The sequence below is a fragment of the Anas acuta genome, chromosome 1, assembly GCF_963932015.1.
Source record: "Anas acuta chromosome 1, bAnaAcu1.1, whole genome shotgun sequence".
In the NCBI taxonomy this organism is placed as follows: Eukaryota; Metazoa; Chordata; class Aves; order Anseriformes; family Anatidae; genus Anas; species Anas acuta.
The window spans coordinates 23,158,277-23,182,139 of record NC_088979.1 but is presented as its reverse complement, the minus strand read 5'-3'; the positions used below and the strand labels follow the sequence as shown (position 1 = coordinate 23,182,139).

Here is a 23,863-nt window from a genome sequence, read left to right as displayed (position 1 = left end):
TAAAACACAGCAACACCAGGGAACATAATTTTTGTCTTCAATTAGTACAAATGTGAGGACACAAATCTTTTAATTTCATACCTCTGAAGATCTGTTTTTTGCCTGTTCAGAAGCTTTTCCTGGAGTGTGTATTACAAGCTTCCATTGTGTGAGCAACTGTAGCAGTAACTTCAGTGAAGTGTCAAGAAGGGTGTGATGCATATCATTCACTTCACGTAGCAGGAAATTAGTAAAACCAAAGAGTACATCCTCTCGCCAGTCAACAAAGTCAACAAGTAGACCCTGAAGAGAATTCTGTGCAATGTGTCGAAGTTCATCGTCCATATGGATAGACAGCCTGCAAGCAAAAGTAAATGTCAGGTAATAAAAATCTAAGGACTGATTTTTGTGGTAATGAGCATATGTTTCTTAGCAAATTAACACTGACAGAAAATTCCCAGTGACAAGGTAAATTGCAATAATGCTATCATGGTTTTATTATTATTGACCACAATTAACATCCTTAACATGTTTTACTGTAATTCTTTATATAACGGTGCCTGAACACATTCATAGATTCAAAAGAAGTGTTTGCTCCACTCCTAAATTATCTTTAGTGTATAGAATTTGGCAACTTTGCTATTTCCCCAAAACCAAACCCAGTTTTGATCTACTCATAGAATCAGGAAACATTTCTATTTCATAATGATAATAAATGGCTAACAGGTTAAGACTTAATTGCATAATTTATCTATTTATTTGCTTACTTTCAATGTAAAAATAAAAGAATCACAACACCTCTGATGCCTAACAGCTAAAATGAATCTTTAGCAATGAAACAAATTGTAATTATAGAAAGTAAATATTCAAAATAAATAAAACCAAGCATTTGAATTATAAAACTACTTTATGTTTTAATCAACTTAGGATAGGGAAATGGGAAAAACAACCTAAGGATATTCCATGCTTTTAAAAAACCATCTGACACCCTTGAAGTCCTGAAATTTTAGATTTCAGATCCCATTTTCTAAATTTCATTTCCTTCTGTGTTTGCTTTGTGTTGAAATTCTTTTTCAACACAAAAATTTATATACTTTCTTTCAGCAAGAAAATTAACAGACTACTTCTGTGTTGGTAGCCTGGCAGAATAAAGGAAATTCAGATCAGTGTGTTCTGCAATTTCTGGTTCATTGCCTTTATGATGTATTTTGTTTTTATTACCCAAGAGACCATAATTTTCTGTTGTGTGTTAGCACTCATTTTCAGAGTATTTTATCTACATTTAATGGAGTAGCTGAAAATGAAGATGCATTGGAAACAAATGGATGGAAATCTAGGAGGAAAAAAACACACCAGTCAAATGGAGTGGAACCAAGTTCCAGTCAGTTTGCAGTGTATGATGAGAAGCAGCTCAGAACAGATTTGGTCCATTACAGAAGCATAACTGGGAGGCAGGGGACTTCTCAGTTAAGTCAAAGGAAAGCAACTGCCATGCAACTTTGCCTCCTGTGAATACGACTAAAAATAACTGTCATGCTTTAATAACCACATCTTTTTATATACATTTGGAAAAAGGTATTTTGTCGTGCTAGGAAAGGACCACTTTTGTCCCCTCTTTGGAATACCATAAACAGAAAAACAAGCACGACCCCTGAGACTATAAGCCACCCATGAAATGACTTCCACAACGACACAAATAATGGAAAAGAGGATACAAAAGACATAAGTCTCTAAACCCAAGTTACTGTGCAATGGCACAGGGCACTATCTAATGAGATGGAATTCAAATTGAGCATGAGAATACATCTATGTACTACTATATGACAGGCAGCTTGAGGAAGCAAGTAAATGTCAGTTTGTTTCCTAGCACTTGAGTCTGTTAAAACTAAAACCTAGCTTGGGATTTTGTAACAAACTGTTTCAGTGGGCAGTAAGGGGCAAAATGTACAGCATACACTTGACATCTGCTTTATTGCCTATGATTTGAATGCAGCTGTCCTGGAAGAAAGTCTAGCTGCTGAGTTACAGATTCCTTCTGGAAACTGCCAAAAGACACATCTGTTGTGAGGATGAAAAATTAAAACCAAACTGTGAACAAAAGAACCCATTAACCCAAAGATGTTATTTTATCTTTAGTGAGAAGAAAATATTTAACTGCCTTCCATCCAAACAACACAGCCCTGCACAAATCCCTTGCAGAACAGCTTCTCAGGTTCTTTTCAAATAGGAAGTTAAAAGGGAGAGGTTGATATTTCACCTTTGCAAAATTTGTTGTCCTTGCACTGATTTTTGTCTCAAAATCTAATCACCTCAAACCAAGAAAAGAAATAATATTGTACTAAGATTTACGGAATGCCTCCAGAACAGCAAAGGTTTATCTCCTAGAACTACTTTTTCCGTAACTGGGAATAGTCAATCCAGACCCAAAAAAGTATGGGTATAGAGAATGCAGAAGCAGCTCTGGTGCTCAGGTGGTCTGGAGACTTACAATAAGATTAGGGTAGGTGTTACTTCCTTAAACAGTTTATATCCTCCTTCTCTGAAACAATATTTTTGCAGACTGTTTTGTGTCCACACTATCTTAGATTAAACAGATCTAATTCTTTCATGCTTCCTTTGTGGGTGATATTTTTTAAACCACTCATTTTCTTTCTTATGACAGAAAGCTGGTTAAAATACTGGGTGAAAGGGAAACACATCCTTTTTCATTTTCCTACTGCAGGATTCTTGTAACTATCTAATGTGGTATCTGCATAATTTGATAATGTAACAATTTAAAACAACCCACAAATGATTTATAGCATAGGATGTAAACAGAAGGAAATCAAGCCTGCCATGGAGCACAGCACACCTACCCTTGGCTGCAGTTTTGGCTTGTTTGGCTGTCTGTGCTCTTTACTGCTAGCAGAATTAATTGTTTCATTGCTTCAGCACATCACTGGGAATTGGCAGTTCAGAAAGCAGAAAAAACTGCTTTTGCATACAGTCCTCTGACTCCCACATCTGCCATTCCTCACAGACATTTCAAAAGCAAGAACAGAGTAAAAAAGATTGCTTTGCCACAGTTACCTGACAACAAAATGTTGCTAGGACCCCGTGGCTTGATTTATCACCATAATCTACTTATAAGATAAGCGCAGGCTGGAATCTTTGATTTGGATACCAGAACTGAAATGTAACAGATCTTTCTGTACTGACCAGTACCTCTTAACGTAATTATTTGGCACTAAGTCACTGATCTGATGTCCTGAAACATAGCTGTTTCTAGACCACCTTCTTCAGTGAAGTGTATTTAGATAAATTCAATGCACCCCAAACAGGAAGGATAAGAAATTAAAATGTATAATTTTATTTTTTTTCTGTCTTATAAAAATAATTTTAATTAAATTTATTATTAACAATAAATATATTTGGAAACGTAGCATATATAGCATTTCTGTTTTACTAAAAAGATATGGGGGAATCATAAATCAAAACTAAATGTGTATCTCTTTGTTTTTCCACAACACCAAAAAGGTGTTCTCTTCTGTTAATTAGCATGCTGCAATGGTTAAAAAAAGTAGTAAATAGTGAGTATCATACAGAACAGTGAATATCTTCTAACCTACATACTGATGAAAAAAACTTGTAGATGATGTATCTACTCCCTTACAAAATTAGGGGTCAATGCTATAAACACAATGCCTGTAAAAAGATGCTAGAACTTCTGTGTCTTATCCATTAATAACAGATTACTTTTTATGTCTATATGGCTTTGTCTGAGAAAACACCACAGACTCTGTGTCTCACTTTTTCATTCTGTTCTCCTGAGCAGTTGTTTAATGTTTGAACAGCTTACCTTGCCAGCAAGTCGATCAACTCTAGTTTTGACATTCCATCAGGAAGCAATCGAGGAATAGCAGCAACGCATGTTCTGAACAGATCGATTTTTGGTTTTCTCTCACCGCTGGAAGTTTAAAACAGAATTTTGACTAAGCTTAACAAGTGTCTGTATTAAAGGATCCACCTACAGTTTTTCAGAGAAGGGATGGACAATATGGAGTGCCAGAGGCCTTATAAGAGCATGACAACAGAAAGCTAATCACTAACAATGAGCTAAGAAGGGAACTGATGTTGAATAAATTATTTTTATCTTGACATTTTCCATGCATATTTATACACAGTATTTGCACAGTACTTGAAAAGTCCATTATTACTGACGCAGTTTCTTGTCTTTGGCAGGTATATCAAGATGGAGTTATAACATAGGAAGACTCCTCCATCAAGATCAGCCTTTGCATAATGCAAGCTTCAGATAGAGTAATGAAGAAAAAGCTGGGATGTTCCCCATCACAATGAAGCTATAGTTCATAAACTGCATAAAGTAAATAGCAAATACATATGAGACCCACATAACAGAATATCCAACTGTTGCCCTCAGCAGGGCACGTACCTGTGGAAACCCTGCAGCATCCATGATTACAATGAGAAAGAAGTGTAATTTAGATGTAGGTATGTCCAGAGCATTTCTGTTGATCCCTGGCAGAGATAGCAGCCCTGTAGCAATCACTATCAGCTAAAATATTTTTCAGTAGCCCCAAGGCTGCTACAATCTCTGGAATGGTGTAACTGCTCCTGAGCAGCCTGAAGAACTGGCTGAATTTAAAGTTCAGTATGAACCAAAAACTAGGTTGGGACTCCTTAAGTTTTCTAAAAGTAGTGCAAGTTTCAGCTGCTGGTTATTTTCATGACAGACGCTGTCCTGAATTGTTTCCTACATTTTTCTAAGAATGAAGATTAAAGAAGTTCTTGTGACAGACCCCAGAATAATTCTTTGCTTGTTTGTTATCACTGATCAATACAGAATCACAGAATGGTTTGGGTTGGAAGGCCAACTTAAAGCCCACCCAGTCCCACCCCCCTGCCATGGGCAGGGACACCTCCCACCACACCAGGTTGCCCAAAGCCCCATCCAGCCTGGCCTTGAGCACCTCCAGGGATGGGGCAGCCACAGCTTCTCTGGGCAGCCTGTTCCAGGGCTTCACCACCCTCTGAGGGAAGAATTTATTTTAAATGTCTAATCTAAATCTACCTTCTTTTAGTTTATATTACTCCTTGTCCTATCTATACTCTTCCTGATAGAGTCCTTCTCCTAGGTTACCTGATTATCTAGTATAAAAAGGAAATAACCAAAGCATAACAGCATTTCAAATTGTACAGTCTTTCCTACAATATTTTCAACTATTAGCCTATAATATGCTTTGGAAGAATCAAAAGAGCAAGCTCCCCTTTAAAGAACCTCCTAAACACATGCAGAGAAAGACTGTTCTTGCTTTTATATGCTTACAATCAAATTAGAAAGGAATGGGGAAAAAAGGGAGACACCAAGAAGCACTGTAAACTACTTAATCCCATGCTGAAATTCAGTGCGAAAACAGAGACTGAATTTGGTTTTCCTGCTCACCAGTCCAGTGCCCTGCTTACTACATAACTCTGCTTCTCCAGCTAACAGAGAACATTGCATCTGGATCGCAAACTTTTGTGTTCGATACCACAGGAAGCCTGAATGCAGTACCATCTTACAAGTCTAAAATAAGATTTATAGAGTATCACCAGTTATTCACTGAAATAACATGTACAGAAAAGGCATAAGCTGACACTAAACTTACTTAATTTGAAGATTAAAGTTTTGTAGTCTTACTTGGATACCATTCTTTCTCTTAACATTCCTATATACTTATCAGCTTGGATATGTATTATGTTAATTAAATGGTATGATGATATGACTTTAATCTATTAATTTATATTGTACAATGAGGGAGAATAATCTTCTCAATGAATTATCTGTATCTGATTATACCTACATCTTGTACCCTAAAAGATAGAACTTGAAAGGTGTCAGCAACTGAGCTGAAAAAGTGTAAAATATGACATCCCGTCTGACAGTTTGGTTATAAACAAACATTAACAAAGTTATAAACAATTATAGTTCATTATAGTTCACTGTAACAGTGAACTACTACCACTAACACAAATAAGAGTTGCATTAATCACTACTGCAAAATATCATACTTTTATAGTTGTAAAAAACAAAGTGCTATCAGTAATTTTATCTGCCTGAAAACAAATGAGTCTTCCTTGCTGACTTGAAGTGGAAAGTGAACTTTGCAGAGTTTCCTTATTATCAGTCCCCAGAGGTTGTAAACAGTTTGTGCAATTAAAATGGAGGCATGTAAAATAATAGTCTGAGAGGAAACTGTTATGAAGGCAAGTGAGTAATTATTTATAAATATAAAATCTGTGGGTGTTCTGTGGCTTATCAGCTGCACAGAAGAGCAGCAGGAGAAGATCCAAGTCTGAGGCTCAAGTTCCCATCTTATCTGAGCTACATGGCACAGCACGCAAAGTGTCTGGCAAGGTGGGGGGCTCACACGGCTCTGCAGGCTGCTCTGGCTGGCTTGGGATTCAACAGGACGAGTTCTGGATGAAGACCAGCAGCTGTCCTCAGCTGGAAGCCTGTGTTTCCATACCAGCAGTATGACATTTTAGCTAGGTATTGTCAGCACAAATCTTTGAAGTACTGGTAAGAACAGGTTTGTGTGTTAGAAAATGGATGTCTTATTCTGACTACATACTTCAATCTAGTTATAACCAGTATTGAGATTCATATCCCAGTGGAGGGTGCAAAGAACACTCCTTAGGATTTCAGTAAGACTCTTCACGGTGGCATTTACTACATCAACCATAAATGGATCAGTCATTAAACACAGAACTATGTCTAATGCTGCCAAATAAAATTGCAGAATCTGTATACTTTAAAATGTTATGACTATTCACTGCTTAGCTACATCCCGCTGATCCTTATTTTGTTATTAAAAAATATCACTATGATATTCAGTTTATACAATACCATTAACTATACATAAGTAGGACAAAAGCCATAACTATAAAATATAGATAAATGTAGTGTTGCATATGTATTAAAAGCCCATATATGTTGTACATTTGTTAAAGCCCGTAAGAACTCAAAATAAATAGGTAACTCTAGTGAAGCACAAAGTTCTGTGAATAAAAACGGTTACATAAAAAAATATATTGCCTTTTCTAGTTCTTATGCACAATTCAGTTTTTAAAGGGGATATTTTAAAAGTTGATAGTAGCATCTAATGATGTTATTCATGACATGATTTCAGATTAAGACTCATATCAAAGTATCTCAGATATTATTTTTTTCCATGGAAGAACAAGTAAAAATGGGTTCTAATGTGTTTCTCCTTTCTCTTCTCTATATTAATTAAGTTACAGATCATCTGGATATAAAATTGTGCTGGTTACAACGCAAAAATACAGTAACACATCCAAATCTTCCAACCTTACGGTCTTTCTGTCTCTGACAAAAGTAACTACCAAACCGAAAGACTTCCTGAAATTTAAAACTCACAAGTCTAATTATCGTCTGATTCTAAAAATAAACAGCACTTCAGTGATGCCAAGAAACCATAGAGAGGACATTTACAGCTAAGATTAAGCACTTCTCGTCTAAGTGCTCAAGGTTTTACTATGCAATTATCTTTTGTAAATGTGATTTTCAAAATTCACTTTCCCTCCTCTGCCAACAGCCTGGATACCCCAAATTAATATGAAATCTGTCTGTGAATACTAAGAGATATACCAGGCAGTATTTTAAGAAAAATATGAAATGTTACTATGAAATAGTAATGTTGGTATTTAATATAAATAAATTAAAACAAGCTAAAGACACAAAGAGTTTATAATCTCATCTAGATAGAGCAACAAGCAAGGGCAAAGTAAAGGCATTAAAACACAGAGATTTTATCAGCTGGAAATTGATAGCTGAATTTGGCCAGTCATTCATCATACTAAAAATCTACCTCATTAGAACCCTCTCCTGGAAACTTCCCTTATTATTCATTTTGGATGAGAGTGCGAAACGCTGCTGTTGAACACTGGTTGAGACATATACCAGTTTGAGTCCGTTCCAGTGGAATACTCCTTAAATTCAAGACTGTTACCACAAAATGACTTGGGTTTTAATGAATATCTAATTTTAATTACAGGCATGAATAGCAATGGTAATTTTGAAAGCTCATTTATTATTAACAGGGATTTACAGATTTTTTTGCTTTCATTTTGAACTTCAGTGATGCAAAGATACCCTGAAACTGTTCTGAGCATAGATTGCTAGGCTTTCCACCACAGACTTTGAAATTCTACCATCTAAACATTCATAATGTTCACCCATAGATTTTGGCCGTATTGATAGAGTCAGTTCAATTCCAAACACTGCAAGATACAGAGAAGTACACTCAGCTTGTCATAAAGAGTTTTCACTGTACATACTACATAAGCTAACTGCTCCTGTTTCTTGCTATTTCTCTCGTAACTCAAGACAGACAGAAATAGATCAAAAGTTCTGAAATTACATCTCAATATTTTATGGGATTTACTGTTTTTAACACTCACGTGATCATGTCTTCAGGTTCTTTGTTAAGCATCTGTATGTTGGTTAGCATCATGCACCGCCCCACTTCCTTGTCAAGATGCCTGAGTATGTTGTCCACAGCTTTTCTTACTTGAGAATAATATAATGACATACCTGCAATAATATGCATTTTATATAATTTGCAATACATGTAGATATGTATATTTTGAAAAAGAAAGCTGCTCACTCAAGCTGGACTGCATGAATTAAGACCAGTGTTTTACTTATGATATAGCATACTCCACTATACTGATTCAGAGATAGAATAGGTCACTCTCTCCAAAAACAATGCTATTGTACATAAAAATAGTCCAAGTAATACAAATATGTATTTCCCAGAGGAAAAAATGAAAGATATCTAGTCAAAATATGTCCATACATAGTCAAATGAAGCTACACAGTTTGCAAAACTATATAATACATTTGGTGACTTTTCATGACAGAAGTAAAAGCTCTGATCTACTATCAGGGTTTAAAAGCTACAGGCAAAGAAAAAAAAAAGAATCTGAATGAGCTCTCCTAAAATCTATTTGGTATGGAAATTAATGTCATAACATTTTATGTAAAATACAATATTAGACATACAGATTTACTGCAGCTGATGAAAATCAAATACTTCAGAAATAAAACTTGAATTATCTCTTCTTCCATTTTCATCAAAGGCTAAAATTTTAATTTTCTTAATGAAATTGTAGATATTAACACCAAACAATATATTTTTATTCATTTATTCTCTAGTCAATTCTTTCCCTATTTAATAAAACAACATAAGATTGAACTTTAAAATGATATCACTTCTCAGATGTGAGATGATTAAAAAATCAGTGGTAGAGTAGAAGGCAAAAGAAAATACAGGAACTACCTAGCTTAATCTTATATGGTGCACTTGGAAATGAGAATATTGTATTATAAAATAATAAAGAATTCACTAATGAAGTATAAGAAATTGAGAGGGTAAATATTTATTACCAAATGTTCCCTACTGTAATGAGGAGTAACTAAAATGAACTGAATTAACACCACTACTAACCACTATGTCTGTTGTACATTTCAACAGCATGGGTCTTATGTTTCTATACTTTCCTTTTCTCCTATTTCCTTTTCTGCCAGCAAAACCAGGCACCTTCAGCACATGATACACATGCTCTTCCTTCAGTAGGGGATTCTCTCTACATCGACTAAAAAGGAAGATTTTTTTTTTGGTTCTTTCAACTTACACAGTTCACTTCTGCTTTATTTCACATTTAAAAGTTTCCGTCATTTTGAAAATTTCCTTTGTTGTGCAATACACACAGAAAATAAAATAGGGATACAAAAAGAATCTTTGCTGTTTTCCAAAGCTGGTATGTTTTCAGAGCACAGGCGCTGTTTCAAATAAGCTGAATATCCATGAATAAACACAGATATCCAGCACTAGAAGAAGCTAATTCTCAACTACCTTTGCCCTTAACCCTAAAGAAAACAGGGTTGCTACTACTTAAGTACCTAATGGCTTGTCCTGAAAATAATTTTGAGTCCTAAAAAAATAAAAAAGTACTTGTCAAACTAACGTATTTCATAAATGTTTACAATAAAGAAATCAACTGAATACTTAACAATATCAAATTATCCTGCTCAGGTACTAAAGACTTTTTTACATTCAGTCTAATGCAAGTTTCATTCTCTTACTGACCTATCATTTTAGCTTCCTCCTCTGTAAGAGTTTTGCTCAAGTATGTTTTCTTTACTCTGAGAGTGTTTCCAGAGGGAAGGACAGCTCCAGTCACTGGCATAGGAGGTTCACCATCTTTTTGCTGCAAGCTATCAGCAATTACCAAGAAAGCTCTCAGGCCAATATTCATTCTCTGTAAAGTTCAGAAGACGAATGAGTATTATAATGAAATAATCATATTTTACTCATACTCAGTAAATATTATAGAATATATATATAATATATAGAGAGAGTATTTTTGATTTCCCAAGAATGTATTCCAAAACTGAGAGATGATACTAATAACAATCTTCTAGTCCTACATTTACATTGATTACAGGCAAGTTCTTAAAACACTGAAGTCTACATACAAAAAAAATTAGCCCTATTATTTCATTGTCTTTGGACTTAGATTGTTGTTGAGAAATAGTAAAATTTCAAATATTGATACATAAAGAGACTAAGGATTACATCCATTTCCTATAAGCTTTATGTAAGTGTTTATTTTTAATTTTCAAAAATGTAAGCAAATAAATTAATTTCAAAATATTTATTCATTATTTATCAACTCTTTTTTAATTTTTCAAATGTCTGATTGTTTTATGTAGGGAAAGCTCTAGGAAGCTGACTCATGATGCTAAGAGTAGAGCTTTATACGGTCAGAATCTTCAATTTTTCTTGCATCACTTACTCTATTTCTGTAAAGCTGTTTTGAAAAACATGGAAATCGTTACAGAAAATTTATTTTTATATTAAAATAGTTGAACACATTACATATATCAACAACACAGTGATAAGGAGGTAGTGTGGTCAATAGTTTTATTCCTCTCTTCCTTTTTGTTTTATGCATTTGCACTACTTCACATTTGGTAATCTTCACCAAGGAAACACAAGACAGGAATAAACAACGTGACATTTCACAGACAAAAGTCCACAGATGCATTTTACTAATAAATCAAGTTAAAGGCTCTGCCCGAAAACTGGACAAAGGCAAAAGCATGCTTAGAATGTAATCAGAAAGCAAACGTATCACAATATAATATACACAAACTGAAAAAAAATGAAGGTGGACGCCATACCTCAGGGTTGAGACTGAAAGCTTTTGCTGGTTTTCCAACACAAAGGAAGTCAAAGATAATTTCTTTCATTGCAAAATCTAAACGTTCCTAAAATAGAAAAAAAATACTACAAATCATTTAACTTCTCACTTCTGCTACTTATTTTCTTTAGGGCGACAGAATGTTAAAAACCAGTTTAATGAGGATTTATTTAAATGAATGGAAAAACAGATTTTCAGAACTATGCAGAACACATCAGATCTAAGCTTTCATCACTGCTGTATGTTGACAAATTCCAAAATTCTGCCTGCTTAATTTATGGCATTTAAATAGAAAATGAACCATTTTGGAAAAAAGGCTTTTAATTATTTCATTTAAACTGCAGTAATTATGGCACTAACATAGTATTTTATATAAAAGGAGCTTATTTGCAGATGGCATAGTTCAGGGAAGTTCTTAAGCATCTGTTGTATTCATTTCTATTCAGAAACCTTAAGTATGTGCTTACGTGCTTTGCTCAATGGGAACGTTTTCTGAGTTTAAGTAATAAAAGAGATGAAACTGCAGGTTATTGTATTTTAGCAATTCCCATTTGAACTGATGAAAACTACGTGTCAACTACATGCTGAACGTGGTTTTCCTCTGATTTACTGTCTTAAAAACAGTAAAGTCTTAGTGCAACTTCTCTGTGATATATAGTCAGGCTAATTCAGTATCAGTACAAAATACAGCCTATTATTTCAAACTTCATCAAGTCAGAGGCTTTCAATTAATGCATTCTCTGACTAGCTGGCATTTTCTAAAAATGATTAAAAACACACCAGAGATGAAGTTAAAATATTTTAATGCATTTTATATGTAAAATGCATCTAAGCTGAGCAATCCCAAGCATAAATACAGGATGGGTAGAGAATGGATTAAGAACAGCCCTGAGGAGAAAGACCTGGGGGTGCTGGTTGACAAGAAGTTCAGTGTGAGCTGTCAATATGTGCTTGCAGCCCAGGAAGCCACCTGTATCCCGGGCTGCATCAGAAGAAGTGGGGCCAGCATGTTGAGGGAGGTTACTCTTCCCCTCAACTCCACTCTTGTGAGACACCACCTGGAGCCCTGCGTTCAGCTCTGGGGCCGCCAGCACAAGAAGGACGTGGACCTGTTTGAGCGAGTCCAGAGTAGGGCCATAAAAATGATTGGAGGGCTGGAGCACCACTCCAGTGAAGACAGGATGAGGGAGCTGGGGTTGTTCAGCCTGGAAAGGAGCAAATGCCAGGGAGACTTCATAGTGGCCTTCCAGTACCTAAAGGGGGCCTACAGGAAAGCTGGACAGGGACTTTTTGTCAAGGAGTGAAGTGCTACGTCAAGAGGTAGTGGTTTTAAACTACAAACATGGTAGATTTAGATTAGACATTAGGAAGAAATTCTTTACTCAGAGGGTGGTGAGGCACTTGAACAGGCTGCCCAGAGCAGTTGTGGATATCCCATCCCCGGAAGGCCAGGCTGGATGGGACTTTGGGCAACCTGGTCTACTGGAAGGTGTCTCTGCCCATGGCAGGGTGTTCGGAATTAGATGATCATTAAGGTCGCTTCCACCTCAAACCACTCTATGATTCTATGATTTTCAGTGGTACAAAGATAATAAACACTTGTCGGTCCAAAGAAGACTACACTAGTTCAAGCCATAATTTTATCGTTACCTAGATGAAAGATACTGATGATGGTGTTGCAAAAATTGAGAAAATAGAAATTGATTTAAATATTTGTTACTAGGAAAACAAGTTATTAATTGATTGGAAACATTTATGCATTGATCTCTCATACCTGTGCAATAAACTGTATTATCTTCACAAAGATATTTAGAGGCATATCTCTTGGCACAACACCACGGGACCCTTTGGGGAAAAGTGTTGTGACAATAGTAATAAGTCGACTGTAAAAGAAGGGGAAAAAAAACAACATTAGACATGTCTACACGTCTGGTGCTTGCAGACCTTCATTTATTATGAGATGTAAGTTGTAAATCCAACCCCATTTAAAAAGTCAAGAACGTAATTTTTTTGAAATGAAAATGTAATGGGGTAATTTGTTCTGATCCTTTGCTAAAAATTTGATGTAATTATTTTATTTCATTACTACATTCCAAGCAACAATACACCTATCAGTGATATGTCACTCCAAAATATTTATAATTTTAATATGGCAAAGAGTGATTTTTTGCTTTTCCAGAAGCAGAATCACTTCTATAGTAATTTCAACAGGTGGAAGAATAACTGACAGTGGCACAAAAGGGAATATTTTATTGTGTAGTTTTGAGTGTCTTTTTTTTTTGGAATATGTTCAATTCAAAGATGTTCAAGAGAACTGTAACACCTCTTCACTAGCAATATCTGCTTTACAAGGATTGATTAACATCACAAATACAGCACCTTACCTTTGGGTAGCTGTATTGCTTTCACATTTAATTCTAATCATGTAAACCCATAGTAGTCTGTACAGAGATTCCAGTGCAACTCGAGCCATTTTGGGGTCCTTATTCTAGAAGAAATAAAGTTCAAGCACAAATTAGAGAGGAGGTTCTGAATTTAGTGGATGTCAAGATTCAGAGCTTTTGTAGTGGCATTACAAAAAGATACAGACTCAGAGCTGCCCAGTGCCCCCATTCCTGTAGCTTCAGGATGCCTATGCATCTGACCTGCCTCTCCTCGTGTAACACACGTTGTCAAAGAACAGTCAAGTTAGACTGAGTTAGATACATGTTACAATTTAAAATATCTATTTGAATAACAACTCAATTTGACTCTGAAAAGAAAACCTTGTCTTCAGTTGACTGTCAACTCAAAAGATGTTGTCCAATGATGGAGACCTGGTATGAAGAACATAGCAGATAAATACATTTACTGTACATATTCAGAAGTGAAAGGACAAAAATTTGTATATGCTGAGGGTGGCCTATTTAATGTGGCATCTGGGATGAATTAGATTTAATGGGATTATCTATCTGGATTGCTATTTATTTTTGAAAACTTTTGAACTGGTACAAGATTGCTTGGGGTCTCTTTGGTCATATGCAGTTTTCCATTTCATCCTTTGGTTAACTAAGATTCCTTCCACACTTTGCCTCTGTCCTGAGATGGTCATTGCAAGTTCTACTTGTTCTGCTGAGGCCTCCTAACCACTAGTTCAGCAAGTGGCAGGTCAGAGGCCCTTCATTTGAGCTAATCACTTCACTGCTCTTCTTATATAGGCTTTCTCAGGTAGGGTTGGGACCACCCTTTCGTATGGATCTACTTTAATTGCAGAATGGGACATTAGTTATTGTGGAAGTAATAGTTTTGAGAATGCCTGTGTGATAAAAAAGCAAATTAATATTGGGCCAGTTTTGTAAGTCACTCAAGCTACTAACTTTCAACAATAGAATTACCCATTTCACAGCGGTTTGACTCAGGTTCCATCTGAGCAAGAAAAACAGGAGAAATTCAAACTGGGCAGAAGAATACTTTTTTGTTATCAACAGAATAGTACAGTCAAGTAATTTGTACTGTCAGCGGGTAAAATTATTTACTGATCAGATAATGGCAATATTCCAGCACATTTACCTAAAAATGGATTTGCAACAGATCAATGCAATGAATATTAATGAAGCTTTAATATGCTCGTTAGAAGATACTAACCTTGAGATTGGATAGGCAGTTGTTGAGGAAAATATGCCATCTGTTTAAAAAGAATTGCTTCTGACTGACACAAAGCAGGCATGTTACCAAAGGGTACAAAGCCTAAACAGGAAATGGATGATGATACGGTATTATTTGCATGTCTACAAAATATAAAAGTAATTTGAAAGAGCTACTACAAACTTATAGCTCTAACTTCTCCATTTTGTGCAACACATTAACCAAAGAAACCACATTGTTAACTAGTATAATTTAAAATGAACGTTTCCCTAAAGCTGTTACAGATATGTTTTATGGATGTACTAAAAACAACCAAATGCCTACTTACAGCTGTATAATAACTGCAAAGATGGGGCATGATTTTACAGCCTGACAGGGCTAATTTCTGTTAGTTAACTGAGAAATGATAGCACAGAAATATCTACACGATGACAACAGGACCCACACAGATTGTTAGGACTTGTGAATACACAAATGTCTATCACTCCTCAAAATCTGCAGTCATGACATTTATTGGGTGATGTCTCAAACACCCTACTGAAGTATGTTAAATTACAAGTAAAGCTTGGGTCTATTGGTGGTTACACCTTGGGAACTGAAAAGTAAAAGGAGGAAAGAGAGAAAGTAAAAGTTCAAACACTGGAACCTGCTCTCTTTGACAACCTTTCATTTGATACTCAACACTAAATAAATTAGGCTAAAGTGTACTTATTAATTTGAAACTGACTTTGCTTCAGCAAGACTTTTTGGTTTCAGTTCTCATGTTGATACATCCAACCACAATTCTAAAATTTAGTCAAAAATAAGATAACTTTATCTTAAAGACTATACAATTCTAACATTAGCCACAGCTAAGTCTAAGTACAGCTTAAAACCACTTCTGTTTCTGTAAAACATAACATAAATTGCTCACAGATAGGCTAGCTCTAGTTCCTTGAGCAAATGGAAAACGTACATAAATTTTTACTTTTGTAATCTTCATGCCCAAAATATATATGTCAGAGGATAATTAAAGTCTTCCCACAGAGGACTTTCTTATGAGATTAGCACTATGATTAATATAATAGTTGAGTACTTAAAAGAATCAGAGTTCAGTAACATCCCCAGGGCGTTACAACCTGTCCTAAGGCAGAGCCCTAGGATAGAAGACACAAAACATCTCCTGGATTTTCCTAAGCTCAAACCAGACACTTTTAGTCCAAAAATGAGGACCCACCCTGCCTGTCTAGTAAATGTACTGATTCACAAAACACTGATCTCAGAAAGGAAGGTCCTCTGCAGACTCTAAAGACTGTGCATTCTTCCTGAAGCCTTAAAATATGCACTGCAGCTATTTCTGCCGGCTGTTTGCCTTTCCCCTCCTCCTCCTTGCAATGTTTGTATTTTTAATCACACCCTCCCAAGAATCTGGTCTATTTTGTCACTTTTAACTATGTAGCCTCCAGTGTGGTATGTGTAGACAAGCAATCAAACCTTAAGCCCCAGCTGTGCAATCCTTTCTCAAGCACGTAGTATTGACTTTGGCAAGTACAGCCACCAGTTTGGGGAAGTTCTATTTAGTGTGAAAACTGTACAGCAAAGCTCCTGCCCTGCTGCAGTTTCAACAAGGTTTTATTAACTTGGCAGAGTGGAATGGAGTCACACAAACACAAGCAGAGCGAAATCAGAAATTCATCACAAGCCTCTTGCTAATTCAAACTGAACCAGGACTATTCCCTGAGGAATGTTCAGGCTCTTCCCTAGCACTGGTGTAACTGGTAGGGATGGTGAAATGGCAGCAGCAAGCACAAGCACACTCCTGCACTCCTCCCAGAAGATCCACTAGCACTGGTGACCGCTATTTTCTAAGAGAGGGGGGAGCAGGGAACTCTTCTGGACTTTATCAGAGAATAAGAAAGGACAAACGACAACTTTCTTTACTTAAAAGGTCCAAGGCTTCAAAATGGATTAGCTAATGCCACAGTGCTGCTGTGCACTGACCCAGTTGGAGAGACAGACTGCTTAAGGCGGCCAGCGTCAAACTGACTCAGATCTTCATTTAATTCAGATCAACTCATGCTTCCAAAAATACACTGCAGTGCCACTGTTCATCTCACAAGAAAAAAATGAAATAGCGAGCTGCACAGTAGCCAAGTTATGGATTTAAAAGGGCATGTGTTATACATTTTTTCATTCTTACAACGTATTATTTAAGCCCCGTGAAAGAGTTGTTCCCACATGCCTCATTTGTTCACGCTTGACAAGAAATGAACTCTATTCTTTCTCCTCTCCTAATGTTTACACATAATAAGTATGAGAAAACCTAACCATTTAGTAATCGGAGACCCAGAAGCTGAAAACATCTGCTTGATGCAGACTGATTTAGATCATATTCTGAATAACATAAATATGGTTATTTTTTGCAAACACAATAGACTTCCCTGCAAATAGAAAGGTATTAGTTATAAAGCCAAATGCAGAAGAAGTTTTGCAACCAGTTCTGTGAATTTCCCAGGAGTCTTGTTCAGAGATATTTTTGACAGAGAATTTTAGGCTCTAATTCTTAGAGTTACTGACCAACGAGTGCTTCTTTCGTGAGGAAAGTTCAAGTGTTGTATCATACAGGCTTTCAACAAAGTTCCTCAGACAGGGGACATTCACTTCATTTTTAACAGCCTGAAAGGAAATTTCATGTTAATAAAACACTGTTTCACAAGCTGTTTTATCTAATTCAAATAAATTATGCAAACAACCCAAAAAAATAAACTCACAGCAGCTACAGGGACAAGAATCTCAACAAACAGTCCTGCCAGTGCATGCTTGATATCTTTGTCTTTAACTTCAAGGAAATAATGCGCACATTCCTAAAACAAAACAAAACAAGAAACATAAATCAGCTATCAGCTGGAATAAAGGCATCCAAATGTCTGCTCAATGCACATCAAGTGCATTATCTTGCAAACCCCCCAGAAAATACTTGATTTGTGTATTAAGTTCTAAATTTGCATTCTGTAGCGACCACAAAGCAGGATGTAAATCAAGCCCAAGGATCTGTTGCTCCAACCATGATAATCCAGAAACTCTGCGTATTCCAGCTGTGCCAGTTGGTGTTTTGGAGAGGGAAAGAGAGCTGGACTCAGGGGCTGATCTCATGCCTTCCCTGTGTTCAGGAGCTGGAGGAATAGTCCACACATGCTCTGGGAGGCCAGAAAAGGAATGTATTCCTCTGTTAAGATGAAGTGGCAAGGAACAATCTTACAGCAAATACGTTGGGATAATTTCCTTGCTTTGCAGATTAAGGGTCAAAACATAACAGTGCTATTTGAGGGAAGGGACTTCTGGTTCACACCACCACAATTTCCAGCCTACAATTGGGGATTGAGAGGGAAAGCAAAAAGTGTACTTTTGTCCCAAACATGCAGCGAGCTACTATCCACACAGCTGTGCTGCTCAGGAAGTGAGGGACAGGAGATAAGCATCTGTTGTTTCTGTACAACTTGTCTGAGGACAAGAAATCATATTGGTCCAGTTACTTCTTCCTCTCTGGGTCCAAGGTCCCAACAGCCACTGACCTTCCAAGGAAGGTCCCCAGTGACCTTTTTTACTTGCACATGCATACAGAACAGTTTACAGTTTAGACCACGCATGATTTTTCCTGGCTGCATTCTGGATTCTGCATCACATAACTTCAGTCACTGCTGCCACTGCTGCTACACAGCCGAGGCCCTTGCACAAAGCTAGTACCCTTCCTGGCCTTCTGCAGGCAGTGGTGAAAGCCAGGGTCTTCTGGAGCTCACTGCTGAGATTAGCTCACTGAAAGTGTCTCTCGACTAGAGTGGAGTTGGTGTGAAAGAGGCTGTAGCTGTAGCACTGCGTGTATATTCTTAAGCAGATGAATCACCCACAGGATCACATTATAACTCTGTTCTACTAAATTGAGCAAAACTAGTTTTCCTACGTACACAGTGCCTCTTATGATGATGCACTGTAGGACATACAAGAATTAATTTGGTGCTGAGATACTCCAGTGATGAGCAAAGTAGAGACCATTTGCATCCACATTTTGAGTCTACTATACAAGAGCTTTTCCACTGATTTAAACAGCAATGAACACTGGACCCCAACAGTGCTGCACCATAGCAATCCAATGTCATTTACTCGCACTGCTCATGTGCACTGACCATACACTGCTTTGATGTCTTGCCAGCTCTAGATAATTTACATGAAGACAACACAGAGTAAGATGCATTCACATATACAGGAACACAAGGTAAGAAGAGAAGCAACCCTTTTCTGTGTTGTTAAATACAATTTAAAGCACATTGCAAAGTTGAAATGCAATGTAATTCATGTTTGGTACCTAAAGAAATGGTTCTGTGTGCCAGTATATGTGTGCATTTGTATTCCAGTATCTAATGCTTATTTGTCAGCATTTAACATTAAATATGGTTATTGTTTTACTCCACTGACACCATTAATAAGCTGATCTCTATATGGAGGTTTATATAAAACATTCATCTTATTGAATGACTGGCTACAAACCCTGCAGCTATGAAGGTGATCACAAGAAAAAAAAAAAAAAAAAAGGAATAAAAATTTTAAGCTAAACAAAACTGCTGATGGGAATGGGACCTATCACATCTTGCCAGGTAGAAATGTGGACTACTTAAAATGTTTAAATATAGGAGACTTTATTTCCTTTTACAGAATGATGTAATCTGTTGGTTTAAAGCATTCATGACAGACAGACTATGCTCTGTATTAGTGGTTTTCAAACTGGGTGGATACAGAATGTACCCTAGAGGAAGGGGGGTGAAGGTGTGGTGAAAGGAGACAACGCATCCAAGGGAAATTCCCTCCAGCTTTTGCCTCATTTCTTTGTCTCTTCCTTTGAGCTTTCCTCCATCAGGAGTACCTGGCAACTATGTCCAGGGTGGAAAATTCACTCTGGATGCAGTGAGAAACTGCAGGAGGTAGCTAGGAAGGGACATGGGGCAAGGCACATCTATGGAATGCCAGGGTGGGAGGTGTGGCGTCTACTCTTTGCTGGAGAAAACCTCTTTTTGTTGGAGGGCAAGATGTGGGGACTTGGTTAAACAGCTGATGACAAGCTGGTATGGAATGATACACTCCTGAGCTTGGAGACTGGAGCACTGAGGTTCAGAATGGGCAGAAAGTATCTGCACATATATTTATGTGGGAATGATGTGTGGAAAAATCTCCTGAAGATTTACAACAGCAAAGATGAAGGGGAGCCTGTTCTATAAGGTCTGAAAACCACAGTTCTATACTTAAGCATTTTACCTGCATAAACTGAAGAGAAGCTTCAAAGTCCTCCACAGGATACATCTTAATGCGAAAGAATTTCATTCCCATTATGAGACTGATAATACTTTGAACTATGTACGGGCTTTGTTCTTTATGCCGTAACTCTTTTAATTCTGCCATGAATTTCTTCTTTACAGCAGGAAATCTAAAAATTCACATCAGTTAGTTACAAAACAGTACAGTTTAGTATTTCAAATGTATTGTAAGATATATAAATGGGAAAACGCCTACAGAAGATTCACCTTTGCTTGTAAAACATTATTTCAATCAGTATGTGAATAGATTTCTTTTTACCTAGTTTTCCTTTGCTTCTGACAAACTCAGAAAAAAAAGGAAGCATACAGCCTGATCTTAGTCCGTTTGGGTAACTACATCTTTCCTGTTATTTTCTCATCATGCTTCATTTTTACAATTGAGCTAACAATATCATTAGAATAGCCCCCTCACATGTTTTCCAAAAATACAAGATGAAAGACAGTTTTCTTGCAAGTACATGCAATGTTTTCAAAATAAAACGTTCAAATGATAACAATTAAAAATTCAGATAGGCCATTTTTGCCATCATTTTTTTTTTTTAACAGCCATTACAGTAACATCTAAGCTTTAAATACAACTTGGGATGAGGGCAGGGTTCGGTGACCAGGCTTGATCTTCCCCAGTCTCCTGGAGTTGTCTTTTAAGACACACTATCCCTAAGAATCATATATAGGAAGATATATAACAAGACCTCCTGTCCTTTCTGAAACAAAATGAAAAGAATGTCATCTTCATGGGCAGGTGTAGCACATAACATGTTATTGCCTCTGATAAGGAACATGGGACAGCTGAAAGAAACAGGCTGGCAGGAAGAAGCTCTTGTGTGATAGTAATATCTTAGCAAACCCCTTCAGAACTGGAGAAGAAAAACAGTATTTGCTCTCCTACTTCTACACAGACTGTAAATAGAAGTGTTTGTATATACTAGATGGCACTCCACCAGAGGACTCTGCTTCAGCTGCAAAAAACAATCTAATGTTTTATGGATTAATGCTCAGTTTAGTCTTAGGGATTTTTTTCTGCTGTACCAAGAAAGTATTATCTGCTTCTCAAGCTAACTCTGTTCCGTGTCTATTCTCTTACTGATTACGACATCCTGGAGCACTGGAAAACAGGTATGTTTTGTCTTTGACAGTCAACTTGGAAGTTTTTGATCTAGATATTAATTCCCCTGTTGTCCTTGAGCCAGAAAATTTAGAAGCCCAAGTAAGGTCTTAAGGGAAGTCTGTGAAAGTTATATGATTTCCAGGGAGTTAAATTGTTTTGGCTACATCAAGCTAAAAAAATTTGGCTAAGTTGATTGGTTTTGTAGAGCAGACTCTACAGCAGCACCAAGAAGACAGCAGAGATCACTGATACAGGTTGATGTCGGGGCAGTAGATTTTATCCTTCTGCTTGGTTTGTACAGTAAGGGTATGATGAAACATTATACTGGGTATGTGAGTATCTGAATCTGTCTGCTTCCAGATTCAAAATCTAGGACCAGATTCCATGGTCTTTTAAGTCATTACTGTGCCATTTACTCTAAGAAGTGCATGACGAAGGATTCAGAAGCAATTGCATTATGTTCTAAACTGAAATAACTGCAGAGAAACTCTAAAATGTTGCTATGTTGTTATAGCTATTTTTAGATTTGCCCAGCTAGAGAAAAAATAGCTTATAGGAAAAAAAGATTAATTGAAATAGCTCTCTTCAGCCCTTTGGGGCTTCCATAGACGTCATCAGTGAGATAGGAAAAATAACGTTGCTGTTGTCTACTTGAATTTATTCTGTATCACTGGACTAGTTACAGAAACCCTGTGATTTAATGGACTTCTAGGCCACCTGGATGAACAGAGGGCCAATGAGTTAAAATGATTTATTCATGCACTATCTCTTAAGAAAGGGAGAAAGTGAGAATATTCATATGCTAATCAAGTAAAACTTAGATTTCTATTATGTATGGTATTCAATTTTACTTACTTTGCTTGAGCTAGGACACCTATTACTTCTGCATACAAATCTGCAACAATGTGCATATTTCCAGTGTTAGGACCAAGGTACCTACCAAGAGATAAGAAAGAATTCTGTTTGTTAGTCAGGTGGCTGAGAAAGCTTGCTGCTTAAGCCACTAGAGCTATGCAAGTCAGCAAGTGATTTTTTCACAGAATTTGTGTATGAAAAAGAGCCTTACCCTTCTTTGTATTTAAAGTGCTTGAAAGCCAAGTTAATAACATCATGTACCAAACTGTCTATTACAGGATGAAGTGGAATCTGAAAACACAAAATAAAACAGAACCAATACACATATACAACTCTTTAAGCTGCATACCTTAGTGTTAGTACTACTTCTGGGTATCTTCCTTACACAAGTATAACAAAAAATAACCAACCAAAATCACAGATAACTAACAAAATAGCTGAAATGACCTAGCCATTTAATGTTTATTTGGTATTGAAGAGAAATACTTCATCTCCAAAAACCTGGAAAAGTGAAGTCTGCATGACAGCAGAATACTATGTATCATACTACATATTTAATATATATGTGCAAGGAATGCAGCAAAGAACAAGCATGCAGGATGTCTCTTATATTTTTATTAGATTCTTAACCTGGAAACAGAATTATGAATCCTGAAATTAGGTTATAAGACAAACTCTGTAATTTCCATTATTTACTAGTTAACGTATAATTGAGGAATTCCATACCTGTTTCAAAACTTCTATTAACACTAAAGAAAATATAAAATCAATAGCCAGGTCTCTTCTTTCCATTAAATAATCCCTCTGTTGTTCATCGCTGCAAAATCAAAACAAGAAACACAATAATTAGATGTCATAAATGATGTTGTATGCCTTCTTCAGTTACACATATGTTGTTAACAGTGGACTATATTCTACTTTTCAAACTGCAGTTGAGCATTTCAGGAAGTAATGCACTGAGATGCCCTTAAAAACTGAGATAAAGCAAATCTGACTTGTTACATTCACCTTCTGTCAGATGTTGGAATGTCACTTTCCATTTTCTCTTTTTCTAGTTTAAATCAACAGAATAATTTTTCAAGGGGAAAAAACAAAAGAACAAAACATAACCAAGAAAACTCTTGGATCCTGTATTTTAACAAATTGATTTTATTTCAGTTTCCTTCCTGACATCACCAGTTAGGACCGTTCTCAATTACGCTGTTGGGGCAAACATAAGTTAGTTTTGTGCTATTAAAATCATAAATTATTTTTGTGCTATCAGATTTACACTTGTGATGGATTTTGAAAACTGCCTTAAAAGTACCAGTGGAGAATTCATAACCAAACTACACCCTCTTTGTGAAACTGTTTCAGTGTTATTTTTTAAATGTTGGCATCATTTGCCATATCTTAAAATACGTTAAAATGCAGAACAACACAGGAAAATAAATGTCTGAGGTAAGTAGCTTGCAATACAAATATAAAAACCACCTATAAACTGATTGCAGTTTCAAGGTGCACTGAAAAGATGACGTGAAGTATACAATATAGTTTGTAAAAGTTAATAGTAAACAGGCAGTCCTGCAGTCCTTCTAAGGCTGTTACCACTGGTTTCAGTGACATTTTTATTTGAGTAAATAGATCCCACCACAATTCTTTTAAACATTAAGTATTTTATGACTTCATTTCTATTTATGTGCTT

The 23,863-nt window shown here is 36.5% G+C and overlaps 1 protein-coding gene across 12 annotated transcripts in view; it reads right to left on the bottom strand.

Moving 5' to 3' along the window:
• FRY (FRY microtubule binding protein) overlaps positions 1-23,863 on the bottom strand; it is a 233,281-nt gene that overhangs the window by 84,945 nt on the left and 124,473 nt on the right. For all 12 annotated transcript variants that reach the window (XM_068672761.1, XM_068672771.1, XM_068672785.1 and 9 more), the window contains 14 exons: positions 22,906-22,996; positions 22,391-22,470; positions 22,180-22,260; positions 20,158-20,326; positions 17,625-17,717; positions 17,431-17,529; positions 14,875-14,976; positions 13,635-13,738; positions 13,025-13,133; positions 11,231-11,317; positions 10,134-10,305; positions 8,443-8,575; positions 3,818-3,925; positions 82-337 (listed from right to left, as the gene is read on the bottom strand). In XM_068672761.1, coding sequence (XP_068528862.1) covers positions 82-337; positions 3,818-3,925; positions 8,443-8,575; positions 10,134-10,305; positions 11,231-11,317; positions 13,025-13,133; positions 13,635-13,738; positions 14,875-14,976; positions 17,431-17,529; positions 17,625-17,717; positions 20,158-20,326; positions 22,180-22,260; positions 22,391-22,470; positions 22,906-22,996 — 1,684 coding nt within the window. The remainder of the gene's footprint in view (positions 1-81; positions 338-3,817; positions 3,926-8,442; positions 8,576-10,133; positions 10,306-11,230; positions 11,318-13,024; positions 13,134-13,634; positions 13,739-14,874; positions 14,977-17,430; positions 17,530-17,624; positions 17,718-20,157; positions 20,327-22,179; positions 22,261-22,390; positions 22,471-22,905; positions 22,997-23,863) is intronic.